Below are 27,053 nucleotides of genomic sequence, written 5' to 3'. Positions count from 1 at the left end.
TGGATGGTGACTTTTTTCTCCAGGAACACCCAGTGTAAGTGCAGGCCCAAAGAAAGCAGAAAGCTTCAGTTTTGTCAGGGAAATAAAACAGTAGAAAAGGACAAGGAACTTGAGGATATTTGTTAAAAAAAAAAAAAAAAGTTATAGTTGGTAGACCACAAAATTTAAGTTGGACAAGTAAGAAAGGAAAGACAAGGGCTTAACAGATAGCAAAGGTGGGGGTGAGGCTAATGAAATGGAAGCTCAATAAGGCTGACAAATTTTTAGTGTGTGGATACCAGCAAGATAAACGGTTATGATCAGAGCAAGACACTTCAGTTTGTAATTTCAGAGGTGGGTGCAATTTTTAAACTTGACAAAGTCCAGAATGTGACAATGGGAGTAGATGGTTGAGGTGGAATGGAGAAAAGCCGTCAAAGAGAGGCAGGGGTATTAGAAAGGATGATGAGGAGTTTAAAAGTAATTTCCCATGGATGTGTCCAACTGGACAAGAGGTTTCAAAGGAGTCAAACTCCTCCCAATATCATTTGTTAAGTATCACCTAATTAACTCGAAAGTCACTCCTTACATTCTCAATTCTCGTTTCCATCTACCACGACACATGGTCTTAGCTTCCTGATCCAATGACATGCATCCAGGTCCCACCTGGGTCAGATTCAGCACTGTGCCAGCAATGCAGCCAGAGGTGACTACAGATCGCACCCATCTCAGCTGACCTAGTTGCCAGTGGGCAGGACACTGGCAGCAGGTACTTATGTGCCTCATTTTCTAAGCCTCCCCTACCTTTTTCTCTAACTCTCGGAGTTGGGCCAGAATTCTCTCCTTCTCTTCATCAGCTTCCTGAAGTTGGAGATCTGTAAGGCCTTGGATTTCCTCCATACTTTTTAGATTTTCTTGCAAATAGTGAATTTCATTCTCCATTTGCTGGATTCTTGCTTCATGTTGCCTCTTATCAAAATTAATCTGTGAAGAAATACAATTTCAAGAATGATTTTTAGGCAAAATATGTTTTAAGCAAAATAAAAACATTTTATAGAATTATCACCCATTTTACAACAGGTTGTAACTTAATTTTTTACTAATGAGTTGTCACGAATGGTTTTATCTTGAACGATCTCTAGGAGTCATTTGAATGTTTACCTCTTCATTAAAATCATCACATCAAAAAATACCAGATTCTGGCAACACACCATACTCTAGGAATGTGGCATTATTTACCTGCCTGTTATAAAATAACTTGCCTTTGCTTCTAAATCAAGGAAAACACAATGTCACAAACAAGCCTGACTTTGACATTATAACCACATTCAGGGTTGAGTTTTAGTCACACCCTGCTTGACTTGTTATAAGTGAAGATAACAACAATTATGTTGTATTTGCATGACAAAGGAAGCATTGTAATTTGCTGAAAAACATTAATATTTGCCAAACACTTCCCTCCAGGTGCCTCTTGCCCTTGTCTTACTCTTGCTTCCAGGGCTCTCTCACAGGCCTGCCTGAACTCTTCTTGTCCAGTTGCCAGTTTCTCTTGCTGTAGAGCCATTTCTTCTTGGAGTTTTCTCTCTCTAACTTGTGCTTCATCTCTTTCCCACTTGGAGCGTGCAAGAATTTCACTGAATTGTTTCTGTAAATCAGCAAGACTTTTCCCTAAGACATCTGAAGGACTATGGATGCTAGTAAGGAGGGGGAAAAATGGTATAAATGTGACATTTAATTTTTGATGCTGGATGCAAACATGCTATTAACTTTAGCTCCAGAGTAAAAAGCTGTGTGGAGGGACTGGTGTCAATCTATAGCAATTTACTGACCATCTCCTAAGCACAAATTATTGCTTTATCAAAATGACTGCTGCCACTCTGAAAACATAGGTTCATATCAGGCTAACAATATTTGCTCCAAGAATAAATGTCCATTTCATATATTTGAAATAATTATGTTTTCTTTTGATGTTTCTTCTCTATTTAAAATGTATAATGTGGCTCTACTTCCTGACCATATATAATTAACTTTCAAGAAACAATAACTCTTAAATACCAAAAATTACTCTTAAATACCAAAAAAAAAGATCCAAAATGTAAAAACAATCAGTGGCAGACAAATAAATTAAACAATCTTTTGTCTCAGTCATGAAAACATCATAAGGAGAACCTTACAAAAGAAATTTGCCATTAACAGAACTTAGAAAGGTGAGTTTATCATTGAACCTCACACTCACAACTCTCAAGTTGTGAGGCCCACTCTAGACTTGGAGGTCTTGCTTTTTCCTTACTTCATTTCCCCAGCTCCTAATTTCAGTTTTCTTCTTAGCTCATCCACACGAGCTGCCACTTCTTCTGGATGAACCAAACCATCAACCACACGGTTAAGGTGATTCTGGAAATCTTTAAGTTGCTCTTTTAACAGATTATTGTCATCCTATGGAGGGGGATGAAATAGGGATTATCTATTACATGCCAGCATATTTTCACTACTAACGAACTAACAAACATATCTAGACCACAGAACTAAATTCAGACAATGCCTCTTTCAAGTAGAAATTCCTAAAATTTCCGTATGATTAATCTACTTCAAACTCAGTGTAACAATGTTAACTGAAATGAAGAATTTAGAATGCAATTAACATGTTTTCAAGTGCCTGTTCCATCTGGAGTCCTCTTTATCTGTAAACTGCCCATGCCCATTGCCCCAAGGCAGCCCTTTCTGTAGTACTATCTAATCCTGGCCATAGATCATCTGACTTGAGGCCAGTCAACACATCAACTAGCCAGAAAACAGGTTCTCATTCTCTCCATAATTTGAAGCAAGATTCAGTACAGCAAGCCTATATAAATGCTGGACCTGAAAATACGTTAACTCAGGGCTGGGGTCTATGCTGGGCCACATACAATGCTTGGAGAGATGGAAAAAGAGAAATGAAAGAGCCCCTATATCAACATGAAAGGCAGAGCAGCTCTGGTTCCTAGCAAGCTGTCTCCTTTCTTGAGCTAGTGTGAGTAGGTTTTGGTTCATTGCAACTAAATGATTTCTGACAAAGACATGTAGAGTGGGTTCAACTTGTACTCAGGAGGTTAGCTGGCCAAGTAATCAAAGAATCTAGTTCTAATTAAGGTAGTCCCACAACACGTGTCAGCATTCTAGAAAGTTGACTTCACTTTCTACTTTGGAGAAGGCCCCTGAAGAATATTATATTAGTCCTTTTCTGCAAGAGATGTACACTTAAGTATTTGCAGGTGAAAGAATGATGTATGAAATTTTTCTTTAAAATATTCCAGCAACAAAAGAGGTGGACAAAATGAAACAATGAATGTTGTCAACTGTTTAGGTTGGGCAATGGGTAAATAAGGGTCATAAGCTATTCTGTTTTTGTGTTATATGCAAATTTCTATACTAAAAATGGAAAATGATAACTCAAGGAAGACCCAACATACACACACACCTCACATAGTAATGGAAAACATGTATATCTTTTATGATATTTGCTTCAGAAGTGGAACTGAGAGCAGTAAAAATTAAATTCTAGGTTATTAGATTTCTTTAAACTTCGAGGAACAAATATTTGAAGTGTTAGAAGAAGAGAACATTTGGGTGAGTTTAGTCTTATTTCTCTCAAATCCCCCTACGTAGTTTTTTTGGGAATCATTCCTCCAAGCCACATAAACTCTACCCTTTTATTTCTGGTGATAACAGCTACCATCTCAGCCAGCCAAGAGGCCCCCAACCTCACAGATTTGGAGACCTGAGTGATGATTCAGGTACTCGTTTGTTCAGACATCTGTCTTCTTCAAGAGTTTAATTATCTGAAAAATCCTATCCACCTGTTTTTCCTGCAGTTTGTTCAGCAGATTACTGTGAGAACAGCTATAAAAATATTGACATACATTCCCACAAATAAAAAATGATTACATTTTTAATAGCATCCTTTCCGAGAAGAGGACAGTGAAAACTATTTACAGATAAGAAATCCCACTGCAACTCACTCTAGTTAAATTCCTGGATAATTACAAAGACATTTCAGTGGAAGAGGATGCACCAATCTGATCATTTTAGTTTGGTCTGGTGACATATCTGCTTTTAGAAGAAAAGCAAGATACTGCTTTTGCCCATGAGTTTACACAATATATTGTTTACTACTGACACTGCCTCTATCTCTTTGCACCATCGTAAAAACAAAAGGAGATTCACAAATAATAATCTTAAAACAATGGTCACAAGAGAACAGGGGCTATGGTGCTGCTCCACCCAGAATTCCCTTTTTTCTAGTAATTCAAGTTGCTTACTACATGTTAGAGCAGGTTGCTAAGTGCCTGACTAAAGATATCATCATCCTTGGGTGTTCTGTGTAAGAATGTAATCTAAAACAACAAATCTCTACCTGCAAGTGTTTAAGTTTTGCATGGAGCTCACTGTTCTCTTGCTCCTTTTCTTCTGAGAACTGGGCTTTTCCAAGGGCATTCTTGAGGGCTTGCCTTTCCTTCTCAAGTTCTGCTTGAAGGGCTGATTGTTCTAACTGTCACCATAGGAAGCAATGACATGAAAGTGTAAAACAGCAATAATTTATGATTTTAAAAGGCACAAATAAATTTACATATATACACAGTCCCTTGCTAGCTATAGTTTTACAACTCAGTTTTATGTTTGTACTCCCAAATTTAAAAACCAAAGATAATTTTTTCACACAATCCTTAAACTATTATTAACACTTAAGAAGGAGTAAGCATCAGAATCAGCTCAGCCCAAATACACCAAATCAGAATCTTCAGGGGTGGACCGAGGCACCTACCTTTAAAAGTTCTGCAAGTGATCCAACAATTACTGCTCTCCTTTCCCTTAGACTAGTATTTCTCAAACTGTGGTCCTCAAAAAAACTGTATCAACACTAGGTATGTCTGTTAAAAATGCAGACACCTAAACTCTATCTCAGAAAAGAGATTCTGGATCAGAATCTCTAGGGTGGGTGGGGCCGAGGAATCTGTATTTATCAAGCATCACAAGTGAGTTCATGCAACTAAAGTTTACCAATCAGAGATCTGTAGATCTTCAGATCAGAGACAAGAGATCTGTTATGCCTCATATCTCAACGTGTGGTTTGAAGACCAATCCTGGCAGTCTTGGTGCTGTGGGAGGGGGAATGTCCCTTTCAATACTAAGTGAATCAGTGAAAAGGCCAGGCTCTTAAAATAATTTTGTCAAGACTTATGAGAAGAAAATAAAAGCCAATCAAAGTACAAAGGACAATGTATTTCAAGCTAGTACAGTCTGACTTGAAAAGAGAATTTATTAAGGAAAATGCCATCTAGAAATTTTATTTATTATTATTTTAAAATATTTACTGTTACTTTAATTGTTTTCCTAAAACCTCCTGATTTCTGAGACTCTGATCTTGTCAACTATACTTCTACAAAACTCGGTACTCTTGAGAAATACAATCCTGACAACTGTCAAGTGATGATCTGATATTTCATAAGTAAAGGAATATATATAATTACTATAATAAACCAGATATATTTCTAGTTCCTTTTCTAATCATATGAATTATTTTTACATGCATTCCTGAGATTCAAAATATCTTATTTATTTCATTTTCATCAAATAAGCACATATTGACGCTTCTCATATGCCAGGCACTGAAAAAGCAGAAACAGGTACAATCTGGGCATTCACTGAGCTCTGAGTCTAGCTGGGGTAAAACAAACAGATCATCTAGGAGCATCTAAACAGATGATCATCATATGCATGATAAATACCTTTACTGTGCACAGGTTATAGGAAAACCAAAGTAGAGTCCTGAACCCAGATTTTCAGCAGGCAGAAAGGAAAGGTTGAGGTGGGCTTCCTGAAAGAAGATGCAGCTCATCTGGCTAATAAATTGTATTTTTAATCTGATAAAGAATATATTACAACTGGCCTCTGCCTGCCTCTCTGCCTTTACCTCTCATTCTCTTTCCTCACTCCTCTCCCTGCTCCTGGCATCCTGGAGGCATACTTTCAGCACTTCAAATGTACTATATGCTCTCTCTCCTCACCTCTCTGCCTAGAATACAAATACCTTACCTTTATCCCTTTCACCCTGTCCCCTCTGCATGGCCAAATCCTACTCATCCATCAGCCATCAGCTGAAACATCATTTCTGTAGGGTGGTCTTCCCTGACTACTTCCCCCTTGGCCAAAGAATCCTGTCCCTTTCTTTCTTCCATACCTGTTTCACCTGCTGGACTAGCTTACCAATCAGAGATCTGTCAGCTCCACAAGATGGTGACCATGTCTGTGCTTTCCCTAGAGAATCCACAGTACCTGGCCCTCAATGGCCGATCAATAAATATTTATTGGATATGTTTTCTGTAACTTGAAAGTATAATTTAAACTAGTGGATCTTTCAACCAACCCTAAAAGGAGACAGCAAACTACAACTTATCATCAACCTAAAAGAGGTCTCGGCTGGGCACGGTGGCCCATGCCTGTAATCCCAGCACTTTGGGAGGCTGAGGTGGGCAGATCACCTGAGGTCGGGAGTTTGTAGACCACCCCGACCAACATGGTGAAACCCCATCTCTACTAACATACAAAAAATTAGCCAGGCATGGTGGCACGCACCTGTAGTCCCAGCTACTCAGGAGGCTGAGGCAGGAAAATCGCTTGAACCCAGGAGGCGGAGGTTGCAGTGAGCCAACATCATGCCACTGCACTCCAGCCTAGCAACAGAGCAAGACTCTGTCTCAAAAAAAAAGTCCTTAAACCTGTTCTAAGAAGGAAAAACTAGCATTTATTGAGTATCAACTGTCAGATGCTTTCATGTCCATTATCTCATTTATCTTCCCCATAAGCCATTTTACAGAGGAGGAAAAGGCTGGGAGACTCAGAGCTATGAACCGATTTGCCCATGTTCACACAGGGGTAGTTATTAGCACTCACAATGTCTGACTCCAAAATTCTGCCTTTCTCATCACTCCATATATATTGTATGAAAAAACGCTTAATTTTAAATTAAGACATAAATAAAAGAAGGATGATATCTTAAGGCACAGGGTACTTAGTTTCTAGTTGGCTTCATGCTCCTACTTACCTGAGTAAGTCTTGTTACTTTTTCCAACTCTTCCTTGAGCTGGTTGGCTTCAGCATCCCTTAGGTTTAGCCGAGCCTCTAGCTCAGCTTCATAGGCACTGAGATCTCCCTGGGTCTGCTGCAAAGATGCATTCACCTCATGCTGCTCTTGGAGGGCACTTTCTAGCTCTGCAAGCTCCTAGAAAGATTCAGTGGGTTTAACTATGGAACCCTCACTGTGCTGCTTAAGCATTTGCAAGGCATTATAAGTAACTTGAGCACTGTAAACCAAACGCTGGCCAGCTACTGCTGCCTGCCACAAAGTTTTCAGTAGCAATATGACGAAGACTCAGGCTGTGCATATCCTGGTTGGAAAACAAAACCCTGGCTAAATGTAATCAAGAAAGTCAGTAAGCTCCCAACGTACTGCTTTTCAAAGGGACCAGTTCTGTGATACTTATGAGTCTAAAAACATGAGGAGGGAGAAAGGAAGGAAAAAAAGAGTAGGATAAGATTTAATGCTTATTTTTCATCTGATGTTGGACAAAATGTTTTCATATTCATTATTTCATTGTATCTTCACAATAACTGTATAAGGCAACTTGCAGTTTTATAGATGAGGAACTGTAGAATGAATATCTAAGTAAATTGCACAGGGCTATGTAGCTAGAAAAAGGATAATCAGCATACAAATGTTGATCTCTGACTCCAAAGCCTGTACTCTCTCTATTAAACCATAGCATGTTCATTTATCAGAAGAACAAAATGGGACCAGCACTCTCTAATATTAAGGATGATAAGAGTACCTTAAATGAGTGCTATCAAGAATATAAGTACATCTTTATTAGCATACCATGGTTCTGATTCATTTTAGTCCATTTGTGTTTTGTGATTAAACCTTATCTCTTTCATCTATTTACTTGGGATCAAACTAGTACAGATTAAAGAGGAGGAGTCTACGATGAGAACTTCTACAAAAGAATTGTCCAAAAACCACTTGGCAACTCAATCATTTGGGCTGCTTGTTTAAAATATAGATACTACATATAACCAACCAAAGATTATTATCCAGAATATGTAAAGAATTCCTACAAATCTTTAAGAAAGGCAGAGACAATTCAACAAAAAATAGGCAAAGAATATGAATAGGGAAATCACTCAAGAGGAGACCTGAACAGCAAATGAAAGGTGATCAGCCTCTCCAGTAACCAGGGGAAAACGCAGTTAACTTAAGATACTATTTTACATAGAACACAGAGATACAAGTTAAACACACCATGAGGAAACAATCAGTCAAACCCAGAACGTGGTTCAATCTACAGAATACCAGCCCGGATTTTACACACGCACATGCACACACACACACATTCTTGGGACAATCAAGAAAATCTGAATATGGTTCAGATATTAGAGGACCTTAGGGCCGGGCACGGTGGCTCATGCCTGTAATCCCAGCACTTTGGGAGGCCAAGGCAGGTGGATCAAGAAGTCAGGAGATTGAGACCATCCTGGCCAACATGGTGAAACCTATCTCTACTAAAATACAAAAAAAAAAAAATTAGCCAGGCGTGGTGGCACACGCCTATAGTCCCAGCTACTCAGGAGGCTGAGGCAGGGGAATCACTTGAACCTGGGAGGCGGAGGTTGCAGTGAGCCAAGATTGTGCCACTGCACTCCCAGCCTGGTGACAGAGCAAGACTCCATCTCAAAAAAAAAAAAAAAAAAAAAAGATATTAGAGGACATTAAGGAATTACCGTCAATTTTCTTAGGTGTAATAATGATATGGTAGTGATGCAGGAAAATGCTCTTAAAAAGATGTGTGTTGAAGGGATGATGTTATGATATCTGCAACTTTCTAATGAGCAAAGGAAAAAAGTATGTGTCTATGAGAAAGAGAAAATAAATAAATCAAAATATTTATTGAATCCAAGAGGGTTCACAGATGTTCACCAAACTATTCTTTCAACTTTCTTGTAACTGTAAACATCTTCACAATAGAAAGATGGAAAGAAGGCCTTTAAAGCTCAGCAGACTGGCAAACATGAAGTCTGATAAAATACTGAATTTCCTAAATTTGATAATTATTCTGTGTTTATGTTAGAAAATGTCCTTGTTCATAGGAAATACATACTGAAATATTTAGGAGCAAAGGAGCATGATGTCTACAACTGATTTCCAAATGGTTCAGGAAAAAAAATCTGTATAAAAATGTATATAAAACTGAATCCCATTCCAAGATGGCCAAATAGGAACAGCTTGGTCTGCAGCTCCCAGCATGATCGACGCAGACGACAGGTGATTTCTGCATTTCCAACTGAGGTACCTGGTTCATCTCACTGGCACTGATTGGACAGTGCGTGCAGCCCACGGAGGGCCACCCGAAGCAGAGCGGGGCATCGCCTCACCCAGGAAATGGAACGGATCGGGGGATTTCCCTTTCCTAGCCAAGGGAAGCCGTACCTTCACAGAAGATGGTACCTGGAAAAACAGGACACTCTCGCCCAAATACTGTGCTTTTCCAGTGGTCTTAGCAAACGGCACACCAGGAGATCCTATCCCACACCTGGCTCAGCGGGTCCCATGCTCATGGAGCCTTGCTCACTGCTAGTGCAGCAGTCTGAGATCGACCTTGGAGGCAGCAGCCTGGCAGGGGGAGGTGCTGCTGAGGCTTGAGTAGGTAAACACAGCAGCCAGGAAGCTCGAACTGGGTGGAGCCCACCGCAGCTCAGCAAGACCTCTGCCTCTACATGTAGACTCCACCTTTAGGGGCAGGGCATAGCTGAACAAAAGGCGGCAGAAACTTCTGCAGACTCAAACGTCCCTGTTGGACAGCTCTGAAGAGAGCACTGGTTCTCCCAGCACAGTGTTTGAGCTCAGAGAACAGAGAGACTGCCTCCTCAAGTGGGTCCCTGACCCCCGTGTAGCCTAACTGGGAGACACCTCCCAGTAGAGGCCAACTGACATGTCATACAGGCAGGTGCCCCTCTGGGAAGAAGCTTCCAGAGGAAGGATTAGGCAGCAATATTTGCTGTTCTGCAGCCTCTACTTGTGATACCGAGGTGAACAGGGTCTGGAGTGGACCTCTAGCAAACTCCAACAGACCGGCAGCTGAGGGGCCTGACTGTTAGAAGGAAAACTAACAAACAGAAAGGAATAGCCTCAACATCAACAAAAAGGATATCCACACCAAAACCCCATCTGGAGGTCACCAACATCAAAGACCAAAGGTAGATAAGACCACAAAGATGGGGAGAAACCAGAGCAGAAAAGCTGGAAATTCTAAAAACCGAGCACCTCTTCTCCTCCAAATGATGGATGGAGAATGACTTTGATGAGCTGACAGAAGTAGGCTTCAGAAGGTCGGTAATAACAAACTTCTTCAAGCTAAAGGAGGATGTTTGAACCCATTGCAAGGAAGCTAAAAACCTTGAAAAAAGACTAGACGAATGGCTAATTAGAATAAAGAGTGTAGAGAAGACCTTAAATGACCTGATGGAGCTGAAAACCATGGCATGAGAACTACGTGACACATGCACAAGCTTCAATAGCCAATTTGATCAAGTGGAAGAAAGGGTATCAGTGACTGAAGTTCAAATTAATGAAATAAAGCAAGAAGAGAAATTTAGAGAAAAAAGAGTAAAAAGAAATGAACAAAGCCTCCAAGAAATATGGGACTATGTGAAAAGACCAAATCTATGTTTGAATGGTGTACCTGAAAGTGACAGGGAGAATGGAACTAAGTTGGAAAACACTCTTCAGGATATTATCCAGGAGAACTTCCCTAACCTAGCAAGGCAGGCCAACATTCAAATTCAGGAAATACAGAGAACACCACAAAGATACTCCTCGAGAAGAACAACTCCAAGACACATAATTGTCAGATTCTCTAAGGTTGACATGAAGGAAAAAATTTAAAGGCAGCCAGAGAGAAAGGTCGGGTTACCCACAAAGGGAAGCCCATCAGACTAACAGCATATCTCTCAGAAACTCTACAAGCCAGAAGAGAGTAGGGGCCAATATTCAACATTCTTAAAGAAAAGAATTTTCAACCCAGAATTTCATATCCAACCAAACTAAGCTTCATGAGTGAAGGAGAAATAAAATCCTTTACAGACAAGCAAATGCTGAGAGATTTTGTCACCACCAGGCCTGCCTTACAAGAGCTCCTGAAGGAAGCACTAAACATGGAAAGGAACAACTGGTACCAGCCACTGCAAAAACATGCCAAATTGTAAAGACCATCGATGCAAGGAAGAAACTGCATCAAGTAATGAGAAAATTAACCAGCTAACATCATAATGACAGGACCAAATTCACACATAACAATGTTAACCTTAAATGTAAATGGGCTAAATGCCCCAATTAAAAGACACAGACTGGCAAATTGGATAAAGAGTCAAGACCCATCTGTGTGCTGCATTCAGGAGACCCATCTCATGTGCAGAGACACACATAGGCTCAAAATAGAGGGATGGAGGAAGATCTGCCAAGCAAATGGAAAGCAAAAAAAGGCAGGGCCTGCAATCCTAGTCTCTGATAAAACAGACTTTAAACCAACAAAGATCAAAAGAGACAAAGAAGGCCATTACATAATGGTGAAGGGATCAATTCAACAAGAAGGGCTGACTATCCTAAACATATATGCACCCAATACAGGAGAACCCAGATTCACAAAGCAAGTCCTTAGAGACCTACAAAGAGACTTAGACTCCCACACAATAATAATGGGAGACTTTAACACCCCACTGTCAATATTAGACAGATCAACAAGACAGAAGGTTAACAAGGATATCCAGGACTTGAACTCAGCTCTGCACCAAGCAGACCTAATAGACATCTACAGAATTCTCCACCCCAAATCAACAGAACATACATTCTTCTCAGCACCACATCGCACTTATTCCAAAACTGACCACATAGTTGGAAGTAAAGCACTCCTCAGCAAATGTAAAAGAACAGAAATCACAACAAACTGTCTGTCAGACCACAGTGCAATCAAATTAGAACTCAGGATTAGGAAACTCACTCAAAACCACTCAACTACATGGAAACTAAACAACCTGCTCCTGAATGACTACTGGGTACATAATGAAATGAAGGCAGAAATAAAGATGTTCTTTGAAACCAATGAGAACAAAGACACAACATACCAGAATCTCTGGGACACATTTAAAGCAGTGTGTAAAGGGAAATGTATAGCACTAAATGCCCACAAGAGAAAGCAGGAAAGATCTAAAATCGATACCCTAACAACACAATTAAAAGAACTAGAGTAGCAAGAGCAAACAAATTCAAAAGCTAGCAGAAGGCAAGAAACAACTAAGATCAGAGCCAAACTAAAGGAGATAGACACAAAAAACCCTTCAAAAAAATCAGTGAATCCAGGAGCTGGTTTTTTGAAAAGAAAAATAGATGGACCGCTAGCAAGACTAACAAAGAAGAAAAGAGGGAAGAATCAAATAGACGCAACAAAAAATGATAAAGAGGATATCACCACCAATCCCACAGAGATACAAACTACCATCAGAGAATATTATAAACACCTCTATGCAAATAAACTAGAAAATCTAGAAGAAATGGATAAATTCCTGGACACATACACCCTCCCAAGACTAAACTAGGAAGAAGTTGAATCTCTGAATAGACCAATAACAGGCTCTGAAATTGAGGCAATAATTAATAGCCTACCAACCAAAAAAACTCCAGGACCAGATGGATTCACAGCCGAATTCTACCAGAGGTACAAAGAGGAGCTGGTACCATTCCTTCTGAAACTCTTCCAATGAATAGAAAAAGAGGGAATCTTCCCTAACTGATTTTATGAGGCCAGCATCATCCTGATACCAAAGCCTGGCAGAGACACAACAAAAAAAGAGAATTTTAGACCAATATCCCTGATGAACATAGATGTGAAAATCCTCAATAAAATACTGGCAAACTGAATCCAGAAGCACATCAAAAAGCTTATCCACCATGATCAAGTGGGCTTCATCCCTGGGATGCAAGGCTGGTTCAACATACACAAATCAATAAACATAATCCATCACATAAACAGAACCAATGACAAAAACCACATGATTATCTCAATAGATGCAGAAGACGCCTTCAACAAACTGCAATAGTTCTTCATGCTAAAAACTCTCAATTAGGTATTGATGGCACGTATCTCAAAATAATAAGAGCTATTTATGACAAACCCACAGCCAATATCATACTGAATGGGCAAATCTGGAAGCATTCCCTTTGAAAACTGGCACAAGACAGGGATGCCCTTTCTCACCATTCCTATTCAACATAGTGTTGGAATTTCTGGCCAGGGCAATCAGACAAGAGAAAGAAATAAAGGGTATTCAATTAGGAAAAGAGGAAGTCAAATTGCCTCAGTTTGCAGATGACATGATTGTATATTTAGAAAACCCCATTGTCTCAGCCAAAATTTCCTTAAGCTGATATGCAACTTCAGCAAAGTCTCACGATACAAAAATCAATGTGCAAAAATCACAAGCATTCCTATACACCAATAATAGACAAACAGAGAGCCAAATCATGAGTGAACTCCCATTCACAATTGCAACAAAGAGAGTAAAATACCTAGGAATCCAACTTACAAGGGATGTGAAGGACATCTTCAAGAACTACAAACCACAGCTCAACAAAATAAAAGAGGACACAAACAAATGGAAGAACATTCCATGCTTATGGATAGGAAGAATCAATACCGTGAAAATGGCCATACTGCCCAAGGTAATTTATAGATTCAATGCCATTCCCATCAAGCTACCCATGACTTTCTTCACATAAGTGGAAATAACTACTTTAAAGTTCATATGGAACCAAAAAAGAGACCGCATTGCCAAGACAATCCTAAGCCAAAAGAACAAAGCTGGAGGCATCACGCTACCTGACTTCAAACTATACTACAAGGCTACAGTAAACAAAACAACATGGTACTGGTACCAAAACAGAGATACAGACCAATGAAACAGAACAGAGACTGCAGAAATAAATAATATCACACATCTACAACCATCTGATCTTTCACAAACCTGACAAAAACAAGAAATGGGGAAAGGATTCACTATTTAATAAATGGTGATGGGAAAACTGGCTAGCCATATGTAGAAAGCTGAAACCAGATCTCTTCCTTACACCTTATACAAAAATTAATTCAAGATGGATTAAAGACTTAAATGTCAGACCTAAAACCATAAAAACCCTAGAAGAAAACCTAGGCAATACCATTCAGGACACAGGCATGGGCAAGGACTTCATGACTAAAACACCACAAGCAATGGCAACAAAAGCCAAAATTGACAAATGGGATCTAATTAAACTAAAGAGCTTCTGCACAGTAAAAGAAACTACCATCAGAGCGAACAGGCAACCTACAGAATGGGAGAAAATTTTTGCAATCTACCCATCTGACAAAGGGCTAACATCCAGAATCTACAAAGAACTTAAAGAAATTTACAAGAAAAAAACAACCCCATCAAAAAGTGGGCAAAGGATATGAATAGACATTTCTCAAAAGAAGACATTTATGCAACCAAAAGACACATGAAAAAATGCTCATCATCACTGGCCATCAGAGAAATGCAAATCAAAACCACAATGAGATACCATCTCACACCAGTTAAAATGGTGATCATTAAAAAGTCAGGAAACAACAGATGCTGGAGAGGATGTGGAGAAATTGGAACACTTTTACACTGTTGGTGGGACTGTAAACTAGTTCAACCATTGTGGAAGACAGTGTGTGATTCCTCAAGGATCTAGAACTAGAAATACCATTTGACCCAGCAGTCCCATTACTGGGTATATACCCAAAGGATTATAAATCATGCTACTATAAAGACATATGCACATGTATGTTTATTGCGGCACTATTCACAATAGCAAAAACTTGGAACCAACCCAAATGTCCATCAACGATAGACTGGATTAAGAAAATGTGGCACATATACACCATGGAATACTATGCAGCCATAAAAGAGGATGAGTTCATGTCCTTTGCAGGGACATGGATGCAGCTGGAAATCATCATTCTTTGCAAACTATCACAAGGACAGAAAACCAAACACCGCATGTTCTCACTCATAGGTAGGAATTGAACAATGAGAACACTTGGACACAGGGCAGGGAACATCACACACTGGGGCCTGTCATGGGTGGAGGGCTGGGGGAGGGATAGCATTAGGAGAAATACCTAATGTAAATGACGAGTTAATGGGTGCAGCAAACCAACGTGAAACATGTATACCTATGTAACAAATCTGCACGTACCCTAGAACTTAAAGTACAATAATAATTAAAAAGTATATAAAATCATGTAGAAATTACATGATTTTATATGAGGAGAAATATATAAGTATATAAAATATATATTTTATATTTTATAATATATTTTACATATATAAAATATATAAGTAAATAAAATCATGTAGAAATTACATGAAATTATATGAGGAGATAAAGCAAATATGTTAAAATAGTATAAAATTATATGAGGAGATAAAGCAAACGTGTTAAAATAGTAATTGGTGACTCTGGGTGAAAGGCAAATGTGAGTTATTTGTATTCCTCTTGCAACTTTCCTGCAAGTTTGAAGTTATTTCAAAATAAAAGCTTTAAAAAAAAGTTGGACAACACTACAGCATTGGCAAGGATGTGGCAGAATGGTAGCCCCCACATTGCTGGTGGGAGTAGAAGCTGATAAACTCACTATGAAAAGTAATTTGACAATATCTACTGAACTTAATGAAGGATGGACATACTCTCTGACCCACAGTTCTGCTTCTGAGCATAGTCTCCATGTGTTCAAGATGTGTGCAAGAATGTTATGCTCAGCAATAGCATAACACTGGAAATCACCTAAATGCCCCCCAAAAAGAGAACAAGTAAATAATAAATTTGTGGTATGTCCATAAAGCAGGATGGTACATATATCAGTAAAAATGAACAAAGTAGAACTACATCTATCAGTGTGCATAATTCTCGAAAACATAGGCCAGGCACTGTGGCTCACACCTGTAATCCGAGCACTTTGGGAGGCCACGGCGGGCAGGTCACCTGAGGTCGGGAGTTCGAGACCAGCCTGACCAACATGGAGAAACCCCATCTCTACTAAAAATACAAAATTAGCCAGGCAGGTGGTGAATGCCTGTAATCCCAGCTACTTGGGAGGCTGAGGCAGGAGAATCGCTTCAACCCAGGAGGCGGAGGTTGCAGTGAGCCGAGATTGCGCCATTGCACCCCAGCCTGGGCAGCAAGAGCGAAACTTCGTCTCAAAAAAAACCAAAACAAACAAACAAAAACATAAACATGAAGGAAGAAAGAAAGTGGCCAAATATGTACACTATGATACATTTTGTGTAAGTCTTAAAATCATGGACAATACTATATATTGCTTATGGATGTTTACATATATAATAAAAGAATAGAGGTGCAGGGAAATAATAACCATATTCAGAACTTTGTTACTTCTGGAAGGGAGTAGACAGAGGATTTCAAATGTATCTATAACGTTTTATTTCTTAAGCTGGGTTGTCAGTACATGATGTTAAATATTATTTGTGATTTTTTTAATATGCCTGAGATATTTCATAATATTAAAATATATTAATTCAATTTCTGGAGCCAGCTCTACTGAGCAAGAAGTTTGGAAATCTCTAGTTCTCATGTAAGATAACATTTTCCAAACAACTAAAATAGAGCAAGGGAAATCTCCAAACGAATGTGTAACAAATCAGGTTCATAAGGATATAATTTAAAACAATATGTCTGTCTTGTTAGCTATAAAATAATGTTAAAATTATCCAGTAACAAGAATAAGAAAAACCATTCTGTGCTCAATTTTTCAGCACAAATAAAATATGAACATTTAATACAGTATTTGTAATAGCTACCATTTCATATTCTTTAGAGTTATTTGGCAACAATACCTTTCAGGGATAGAAATGCAGCTTAAATAATCTTCCTTTTCTGAGCAAAGAAAAAATAATAATTCCAAATGTATCACAGCTAAAGAAGAAAAAAAAAAAGCCCAACTGTTAAAAGAAAAAAATCACCATATAGCCACTAATACTTTTTCCCACTTAAAAATGTACTGTTACCTCCTCCAACTAACTTAATTTGGACATTATCTACTTATGAAGCTAAGGAAAATAGGCAGGAAAAAAATCATACCTTCCTCATATTTTCTGCATCCATGGCAACTATTTCCAGTTGGTCTCTCTCCTGCTCGACTTCTGTCAATCTCTGCAACAATGTCTCTTTCTCATCCTGCAGCTTCCTGCACTCATTCTGGGCCTGAGTTGCCTGGCCTTTAATGGTCCCCAGGTATTCTTGCAACCCACTGATGACACCTTCTAAATCCTTCTTCAGGGCTTCATTTGCTGCTATCTGGCCTAAGCAAGATGCAAAAAGGGTAATAATATATCTTTTTAAACTACTGCATTGTCTCCTCAGCATTTTGTTATAAGCCAAGAGTGAAATTCTAAGCTTTCAATTCTTTCCTATCATTTATCTTTTTCAAAACATAATGTTAAATTTTCTTCCTATTATAGATAGTAAAGGACTATTAAGCACGTATAAAATAAAAATAGTACATTTAGGGGGCAATGCTTATAAAATGCCTGATTCATGCTGTAAAAAGGTTAATTTCGGCCGGGTGCAGTGGTTCAAGCCTGTAATCCCAGCACTTTGGGAGGCCAAGACAGGCGGATCATGAGGTCAGGAGATCGAGACCATCCTGGCTAACACAGTGAAACCCCATCTCTATTAAAAATACAAAAAATTAGCCGGGCATGGTGGCACGTGCCTGTAGTCCCTGCTACTTGTGAGGCTGAGGCAGGAGGATCACTTGAACCCAGGGAGGCGGAGGTTGCAGTGGAGCCGAGATCACGCCACTGCACTCCAGCCTGGGTGAGAGAGCGAGGCTCCGTCTCAAAAAAAAAAAAAAAAAAAAAAAAGTTTTACAAATAAAATAAAAAATATGTAGCAAAACTGTGAGTTCTTGCTGCTAAATACACAGAACAAAACCACCCAGTATATAAGATGAATCCAAGACTGGCAACATAAACATGTAACCTAAACACTTAAAACACACACACACCCCATGTACAGTACTGGATATGCACTATGTGCCAGGAACTTTATGAACACTATCTCTCTCTTCTTTTTTTTTTTTTTCAGACAAAGTTTCACTCTGTCACCTAGGCTGGAGTACAGTGGCACAATCACGGCTCACTGTAGCCTCAACCTCCCTGAGCTCAGGTGATCCTCCACCCTCAGCCTCCCAAGCAGATGGTGCCACAGGCACACGTACCACTACGCCTGGCTAATTTTTTTTTTTTTTTTTTTTTTTTTTGTAGAGACGGGGTTTCGCCATGTTGCCCATGCTGATCTCGAACTCCTGGGCTCAAGTGATATGCCCGCCTCAGCCTCCCAAAGTGTTGGGATTACAGGCATGAGCCACCACTCCTGGCCTATGAATACTAGCTCATTTAATTCTCCCAACAACTAATGATTGAGATAAAAACAACTTGTCCAAGGTGACACAGCTGACAGTAGCAAAACAGAGAGTAGGATCTTTTTACACTGAGCCCTATGTGTAAAAACCACTACGGCCTATTGTCTTCCTTTTCCACTATTATGGATATGTCACAGTTTAAATCTGCATTGCAAAAGTAGATCCTAAAACTCTTTCTTCTTATAACCAGACACTGAATTTCCTGATGCCAATGGGTGCTTTGCTCCTGAATGGATTTTATGCCATAGACAATCACATGCCAGAGCTTATCATGATCATGTATTGACTTCTGGCCTACTGACTGGAATGACCTGACTCACTAGGCATCAATGCCACAAAACAAAACAAAAACAAAACTCTCAAAATTGCATCAAATACTTTTGGGTATCCTGTAAATATTTCCCTATCAAATACTAGTACTAATAGGTGAACTGTATTTAGCTACTATCTGGATTAATGCTTGTCTTTATAATGTTTCTTTTACCAGCAATAACACTGATTTACCTTAAATCATACTGAAAGTCTTACCTTCAGTAAGTTGTTCTTCAAGGTCCTTAATCTCTTCCGTTTCCTTAGCAATTCTAGAAAGTATCTCATCCAAACGACTTTCAAGTTGTTTGTACTGCTTGTTCATAATGTCAAGCTGTTGTTCTTTACCCCTCTTTTGAGCCTTCATATGGGACTGAATTTAAAAAAAAAAATCAACAAAACTCCAAGTTCCTTAAACTCCTTTAAAAATAATAATCCTTAACAACATTTTTAAAGGAAGAATAGAAAATAAATATAATAATTTGCATCTAATTGTGTCAGGCCCTATATTGTTTTCACATGGGTAGTTTTCATTTAAATTTCAGGATAACTTGATACAGAAATCATTTCCATTTTACAGGTGAGAAAACTGAGGATCAAAGAGGTTAAGTGGTTTTTCCAAGGGCACAGCTAGGTAGGTCAGTGTTATTTGCGTTGCATTAAATTGTGTCTCTCTCTCTCTTTTTTTTTTTTTTTTTTTTTTTTGAGATGGAGTCTGACTCCGTCACCCAGGCTGGAGTGCAGAGGCACGATCTCAGCTCACTGCAACCTCCGCCTCCTGGGTTCAAGCAATTCTCCTGCCTCAGCCTCCCAAGTACCTGGGACTACAGGTGCGGGCCACCACACCCGGGTTTTTGTTTGTTTGTTTTTATATTTTATTGTTTTTTTAGTAGAGACGGGAGTTTCACCATGTTGGCCAGGCTGATCTCGAACTCCTGACCTCAAGTGATCCATCGGCCTTGGCCTCCCAAATTGCTGGGATTACAGGCATGAGCCACCGTGCCCAGCCTAAAATGTGTCTTTTAAAAAAGGTTTCCAAAGTTAGTTGGTTATGGCATGTATCTATAGAAAAAGACTTAAAAACTATATCCCAAAATGTTAACAAGAATTATACCTGGGGGGAAGGATTACATGGGGATTTTTTCCTTTTGCAATGAGTATTTTTATATTTAAAAAACTTTTATAGTAGAAAAGTAATGCCTTTTTAATAAAAAAATTAAATGTACTTTTTAAAAAAGGTTTCTTAGAGGAAAATAGAGGTATGAAACAGATAAAATACTTGAAATTCAAATTTACTTTCAATCTCTTATACAAACAAACATTTGGCTTTTCAATAAACTGAGAGCTGACAGGGACCTCAAAGACCACTTAGCCCGGTGAGTCTCAAAATGGAGGGCCCTAATGAGGTATACCCCTCTACAACTACACTTACCCATGGTGGAAAACAGAGCTTTCACACACCCACACACCCTCCCGCACCCTGAAGTCATGGCATTAGGGAACTACTGTTAACTGAAAAGAGTGGATTGTATTTCTCAGGTGTGCTAGGGAAAGCAAATCAAGAGCCAATGATCTAGTCTAACCCTTCCTTTTAAACATGAGAAAACTGAATTTCAGATCCATCAAATGACTTGCATGTCTCCTGAGGCAACTGTTCATATGGAGACAAAATAATTCCCCAGAGAACCTTTGCCCTCCCACTCACACCTTCATGACTCTTAAGTTGGTACCCACAGGATCAGAGGAATACAACAATAAATGAAGAGAAAGTTATCGAAAGAGGGAACAGTATCAGTCAGAAAAATGAACACCAATGATCTCAAGTCTAAGACCCATGTAATTATAAAAGAATTTTACTCAATTTTATGTATTTGCTTACCCCAAATACAAGAAAGAAACGTCTCTTCATTTCTGATGAACAAAAGAGTGGCAGCTTAATTGGAAGGTTTTTAATTTACTACTGGTAAAGCTTTATGGTATTTTGCAAACTCTTTTCCCTACACTCCCAAAATACCCATTTTAAATCTTTTTGAAAAGTTAACTACATATAACAGCTTACATTCTAATTAAATTTCGGATTTTTATGGCTCAAGAAATAATTTCTTAAAAGACTGCACTCATATCAATAAATCTTTAAAATTCATCATTAAAAATTCCACCGAAACCTTTATACGCAGGATAAAAATCTGGTTCAATATGCCAGTGGTGTACATTAAACACATGGGAACAAAAGTAGATTCTGCGATTTACAACCGTGGAGCTCACAAAAGAGTTATTGTAAAAACAGGAACTTACATCTCTGACTCCTCCTCCTTTTAAGTCCTTTGTACAGAGAGAGAAAAAATGATCATACCTTAACTTAAAATTTATCCTGTTAAACCTGAGCCGTTGAGAACAGAGAAACTGTGGGCGGAACGCTTTCTAATGCTGTCTTCAAATTCATGTGCACTTCCCTCTCTGACAGCCACATTTTTGCAGGCGCCTCCGAGCCTCTGTAACTTCGCAGAGCCTCAAACCACATTCTTGGCCAAGAGTGAGCGGCGGCCCCGCCCATCCAATCACCAGCAGCCTCTGCGGGCAGGCCCCACCCTCCGCGAGTTAAATCATAACACAGGAAGCTCCCGGGGGCCAATCACGCCCAAACTGTGCAAGAGATCACTACAGCTCGTTCCCTCTAGCGAACAGTTACCTTTTGCTTCCAATAGGGCATTTCCCAATAGAGAAAAGCAATACAAATCTTCATTATGTTTGCTCCAGTGATAATTTGTGCTTCTATGAATAATTTTATAACTAAAATAGTCTGTGAATTTGAAACCTAGTTAAATGCTTATATTTGCTGAAAACCTGCCTAGGCTTAGTTCTGACCTAATTTTAAAATAATCTCTTTAGACCTTTAATTGCTTTGTGAGGAGAGGGTCATTGTGGTAGCATAAGCAAGGGCTCCACCTCTTTCTAAAACAATGACTTGGGGGCAATTCACTTAATATTTCTATATCACATTTTCATCCTCTGCAAATTGAAAGAAAAATGGATAGATGTTAAATTAAGTTCCTCACCAGAACATGGAAAATACAGCACAATGTACGACACATTGTGGGCACTTAATATGTTGTTTTCTATAATATCTCATCAAAGTGAAGCTTTTACTTTTAAATTCTATTGGCTATTCAGAAAGATACTTCATTTGATTACATAAAAATTAATTAAATAAAAGTCTACCTATACCTATAGAAAAATATGCAGGCATCTCACTCGATTATTTCTCTTCTGCTTAAAGGCTTACATTTTGTAGCCTAAAATGGGATGCCAAACACTAGCCAATATGAAACTTTGTGAATCAGAAAAAGATGTTCCCCCTGGATAAACTTAAAAGAGATGTCCTCTGATGCTGGGACTAAGGCTGCAAACTTAAGAATTATTAGTAGTTTTAATAAAATTAAAAAGGAAATTCAAATCTGGTTTGTATGTTTCATCCCCACTGCACAGGTTGATTTTAGCTAACTTCAAAATTTGGATGCCATTCCCATGTCTCATTTACCTCCTTTCTATATATAATTCTCTACAGAAATCCAGTGGGAATTGAACTCTCTGTCTGCCAGAAATATAACAGTCATTTGTTGAAAGCAAACACATAATCCAGCTACTAATTAGACTCATAGATCACAGAACTGGAAAGGGAAGCAAAGGAGTTTTGGGTAGGATCTATAAGCTGCTTCCTTCCTCCCTTCTACGATGCAAGCATTCATAAACACAGGGCTGGTTGGTCCCTGGGGATACAGATACCAGTAGGATAGAGTTCATGTCTTCAGGGGCCTTACATGGGTGGGAGATTGAACAAACATATGCAATAAAGTAAGATATTATTGACATTATACATTACTTAAAATACCCCATTTTTCCTCAAAATTATTTAAAATAATCAAGACTACTTTTGGTTTCAATGTTAATACTTTGGTTTCAATTTTTAGGCTTTTGTTAGAAAAGACCTTATATCTGTCATAAGGTTATCCTTTATTGAAATTAGCTGGCCCACAAAAAAATATGTATGATATGTACTAAAATGCTTAAAGGAATAGTTAAACAACTTGTCAAGTACTTAAAGCAATTACAATATCCTTACTATGTTAAATTCTATGATTTCTACTAATCCAGAGATCTTAAAGTTCTTTAAAAAAAGGATATACCAGGAAAATATGTAGAAGATATTTTTCCTTGTATTTTAGGAATATTAGCTAAAATATAAGTAATTAGTACAACTTCTTAGAGTAGAGACAGAGACAAGAGCCTGGCCGTATCCGGCCACCTGACCATATCTAGCCATATCTCAGGAAGAAACATTGCAGAGAAATGTTTCCTTTTTTAAGGACAAAACAAAACAATATGAAAAAACAAATACGTTCAGTGGAAAATTTGCATAAAGGATTAAATAGAAGAGGTAGAAAAAGGACTCGGAACCCCCTTCAGCTTTTTCTGCTCTTAAGAAAGATGAAGGGCTGGGCGTGGTGGCTCACGACTGTAATCCCAGCACTTTGGGAGGCCAAGGCAGGCAGATCAGGAGGTCAGGAGTTTGAGACCAGCCTGACCAACATGGAGAAACCCCATCTCTAGTAAAAATACAAAAATTAGCTGGGCGTGGTGGCACACACCTGTAATCCCAGCTACTCAGGAGGCTGAGGCAGGAGAATCGCTTCGGCAGGGCATGGTGGCTCACGCCTGTAATCCCAGCACTTCGGGAGGTTGAGGTGGGTGGACCACGAGGTCAGGAGATCAAGACCATCCTCGCCAACATGGTGAAACCTCGTCTCTACTAAAAATACAAAAATTAGCCAGGCATGATGGTGGGTGCCTGTAGTCCCAGCTACTCGGGAGGCTGAGGCAGGAGAATCACTTGAACCTGGAAGGCGGAGGTTGCAGTGAGCCGAGATTGCGCCACTGCAATCTGCCTGGTGACAGAGAAAAAAAAAAAAAAAAAAAAAGAGAGAGAAAGAAAGATGAAAAAAAGGCAAGGAGAGAGAAAGGTAAGGAGCAAATCTCTCTTGCTCTGCAATACAATGAAATTCAACCACTTAAAAAAAAATAAATATACCATGCGGCCATCATTTACTGAAAGCTACCTTCTTCAAGCCCTGGGTTGTTTTGTTTCAGACATACACATTCCATATGTGTGTGTGTGTGTGTGTGTGTGTGTGTATACATATATATACACACACACACATATTTACATATAATACACATACATATACACATATATAAATTATATATACACACATATATGTATAGTTTTCCTTCAGTATCCATGGGGGATTCATCCCAGGATTCCCTGCAGATACCAAGATCCACCGATGCTCAAGTCCCTTCTATAAAATGGCATAATATTTGTATTTAACCTATGGACATCCTCTTATATATTAAAATCATCTCTAGATTACTTATAATACCTAATACAGTATAAATGCTATGTGAATAGTTGTTATACTGTCTTGTTTAGGGAATAATAACAATGGAAAAAAACTGTACATGTTCAGTACAGACACAACCATCGTTTTTTTTCCTGACATATGTGATCTGCAGTTGGTTAAATCCACAGATGCAGAACCCATGGATATGGAGGGCTGACTGTATGTATATATCACTTAAATTTGTACATCAAACTAAAACAGACTTTCAGAAAGGACTCTGGACTCTGATGCTAACAATGATGAGACATGTAATATGTAGACAGAACAAGTCAAAATTTCTTAATTTACTCACATGTTTTGGGTCTTTGGAATCCAGGCTATCTATGGCTATTTGCAGGTCCTTAATCTCCTTCTGCTTTTCGGCAATTTCCTGCTTTTGCTCTTCCATCTGCAGTTCTAGATCCAGAGCTTCCTGGCGTAATTTATTTACAAGTTGTAGTCTACCACTCAACTGCTTGTAAAGAAGGTCTTTCCCTGCTTCTGAAATCTAATCTCCCCAAACCCCAATATATAATTAACAGAGAAGAACAACACTGATTTATTAAGACAATGTCTATAATTTTAATAAGTATTCTATATTCTATCAGTTTTTTAAAAATAAAAGTGAAATGTGGGAGTTATCTAAGCACTCCATGCATATTTTATACTTTTATGCTTATTATATGTAGGAAATCATACTTTATAAAAGTTTATGAAAACTAATAATAGCAAGCACAAATAAGCTGTCATTCTATAATAGTACAGGCAACTTGTAAATTATTAATAATAAACATAGTATTAATAATAGCCGACTTTATATAGCACTTACTATGGGCCATGCACTGTTCTAAACTCTTTATATACTTTTTTTTTTTTTTTTTTTTTTTGAGACGGAGTCTTGCTCTGTCGCCCAGGCTGGAGTGCAGTGGCGCGATCTCGGCTCACTGCAAGCTCTGCATCCCGGGTTCACGCCATTCTCCTGCCTCAGCCTCCCGAGTAGCTGGGACTATAGGCGCCCACCACCACACCTGGCTAATTTTTTGTATTTTTAGTAGAGATGGGGTTTCACCATGTTAGCCAGGATGGTCTCAATCTCCTGACCTCATGATCCACCTGTCTCGGCCTCCCAAAGTGCCAGGATTACAGGCATGAGCCACCATGCCCAGCCTCTTTATATCCTTTAATCTAATCCTCAAAACATATAAAGTAAAAAGTATAATTATCCCAATTTTATAGATAAGGAAACTGAATCATGGAAAATTTAAATATCTCGCCCAAGGTCATACTAGGAGTTTGTGGAAGCAAGACTCTGTGTGACTCTAGACAATTTCACTGACTACTACACTAGTTTCCTAATTAGTTTTAATATGAAGATAGTCAACCAATAAATTGAGTACTGACATAGAAGTAATAACTTAATACTCTGTCTCTTATTTCTAACAGTTTTTAGCATAGAGATTTAAACAAATGTAAAAATTTCTCAAGAGTCTGTATAGAAGTGTAAAAAAGCTGAAGATAAAAGACTGAAAAGAAATAAAATATGGATGATTATTATGTAATTCCCCATAACTGCAATACCTTTATAATCAGGAAAAAATTTTAGAATTCCGTGTTCACTGGACAATCATCTCACACTAAATAATTTCAAAATACAGCAAACTCTTATTAAATTGAGATTTTTATTTCACTGAATCAGAACCCAGCTGAAGCTTACCTTTGTTAGCATGTTAAGTAAGTGAACAGTATAAACAAAAATTTAGGCTATTAACTTTATTGTTAACTATTAACTATTATCAACTATTAATATTAACTCATTTAAATAACTATTTTGCAAGCATATTTTGGAAGTATCTATTTCTTTTAAAATTAAGTACATTATTTACATCTATCAATCTATGTAAAGCTTTGGCCAGTGCTATTATAAAAAATTCTTTTTAAATTAGTAAAATGGTCTTGATAGCTCCCTCTACCTCATCTCCTACTTTCAACCCATCATTAAGTCCTGTCAGCTCTACTGTCCAGTGTTTCTTGGAATCAGCTGGCTTTCTCTCCACATCCACCAGCACCTTCCTGGTTGGTGCTAGTATCATCTCTTGGTGCTAGTATCATCTCTTGCCTGTACTGAACAACAGCCTCCTGAGAGATACAGATGCACACATCCCTTCCATCTCACTCAGTCCATTTCACTCTTCATGAAGTAAGGCAAAGTGACAAATAGGATCAGCCACTCAACTATCTAAAGCCCTTCAAAGGTTTCCCATTGCATGCAAAATAAAATTCAAACTTCTTAAGATGGCTTATGAACAATTTGGGAGGCCGAGACGGGCAGATCGCTTGAGCCAAAGAGTTCAAGACCAGCCTGGGCAACATGGTGAGATCCCATCTCTACAAAAAAATATAAAAAATTAGCCGGGAGTGATGGCACATGCCTGTAGTCCCAGCTATTCTGGAAGCTAAGGTGGGAGAATCACCTGAGCCCAGGAAGTCAAGGCCCTGTCTCAAAAATAAAAAATAAAAAAATGCCTATGAAGCCTGGCATGATCTTTAACCTCATGACTCTTTAACTTCATCTTCCTCTGCACTCTCCCTTATTCTGCAGAGAAATCTCTAGTCTGAAGGCCTTTGTACACACTGTCACCTCTGCATGGAATACTTTCCGCCAGCTCTGCCTCACTGGCTCCTTCTCATCCTTTGTATCTTAGCCCGTCACCTCCTCAGAGAGGCCTTTGTGAATCCC

At 38.7% G+C, this 27,053-nt stretch overlaps 1 protein-coding gene across 22 annotated transcripts in view; it reads right to left on the bottom strand.

The window, feature by feature from the left end:
• Positions 1 to 27,053, bottom strand: part of CNTRL (centriolin) — a 102,386-nt gene that overhangs the window by 36,559 nt on the left and 38,774 nt on the right. For 20 of the 22 annotated variants that reach the window (XM_063649877.1, XM_063649882.1, XM_063649886.1 and 17 more), the window contains 8 exons: positions 24,630 to 24,824; positions 19,098 to 19,251; positions 17,225 to 17,445; positions 7,061 to 7,237; positions 4,373 to 4,507; positions 2,270 to 2,415; positions 1,466 to 1,673; positions 784 to 963 (listed from right to left, as the gene is read on the bottom strand). In XM_063649877.1, the coding sequence (XP_063505947.1) occupies positions 784 to 963; positions 1,466 to 1,673; positions 2,270 to 2,415; positions 4,373 to 4,507; positions 7,061 to 7,237; positions 17,225 to 17,445; positions 19,098 to 19,251; positions 24,630 to 24,824 (1,416 nt within the window). The remainder of the gene's footprint in view (positions 1 to 783; positions 964 to 1,465; positions 1,674 to 2,269; positions 2,416 to 4,372; positions 4,508 to 7,060; positions 7,238 to 17,224; positions 17,446 to 19,097; positions 19,252 to 24,629; positions 24,825 to 27,053) is intronic. The other 2 variants (XM_063649883.1, XM_063649889.1) reach the window with 2 other exon arrangements.

Source organism: Pongo pygmaeus, chromosome 13, assembly GCF_028885625.2.
Source record: "Pongo pygmaeus isolate AG05252 chromosome 13, NHGRI_mPonPyg2-v2.0_pri, whole genome shotgun sequence".
NCBI lineage: Eukaryota > Metazoa > Chordata > Mammalia > Primates > Hominidae > Pongo > Pongo pygmaeus.
The sequence above is the reverse complement of the archived record's forward strand: the minus strand, read 5'-3'. Positions and strand labels throughout refer to the sequence as shown.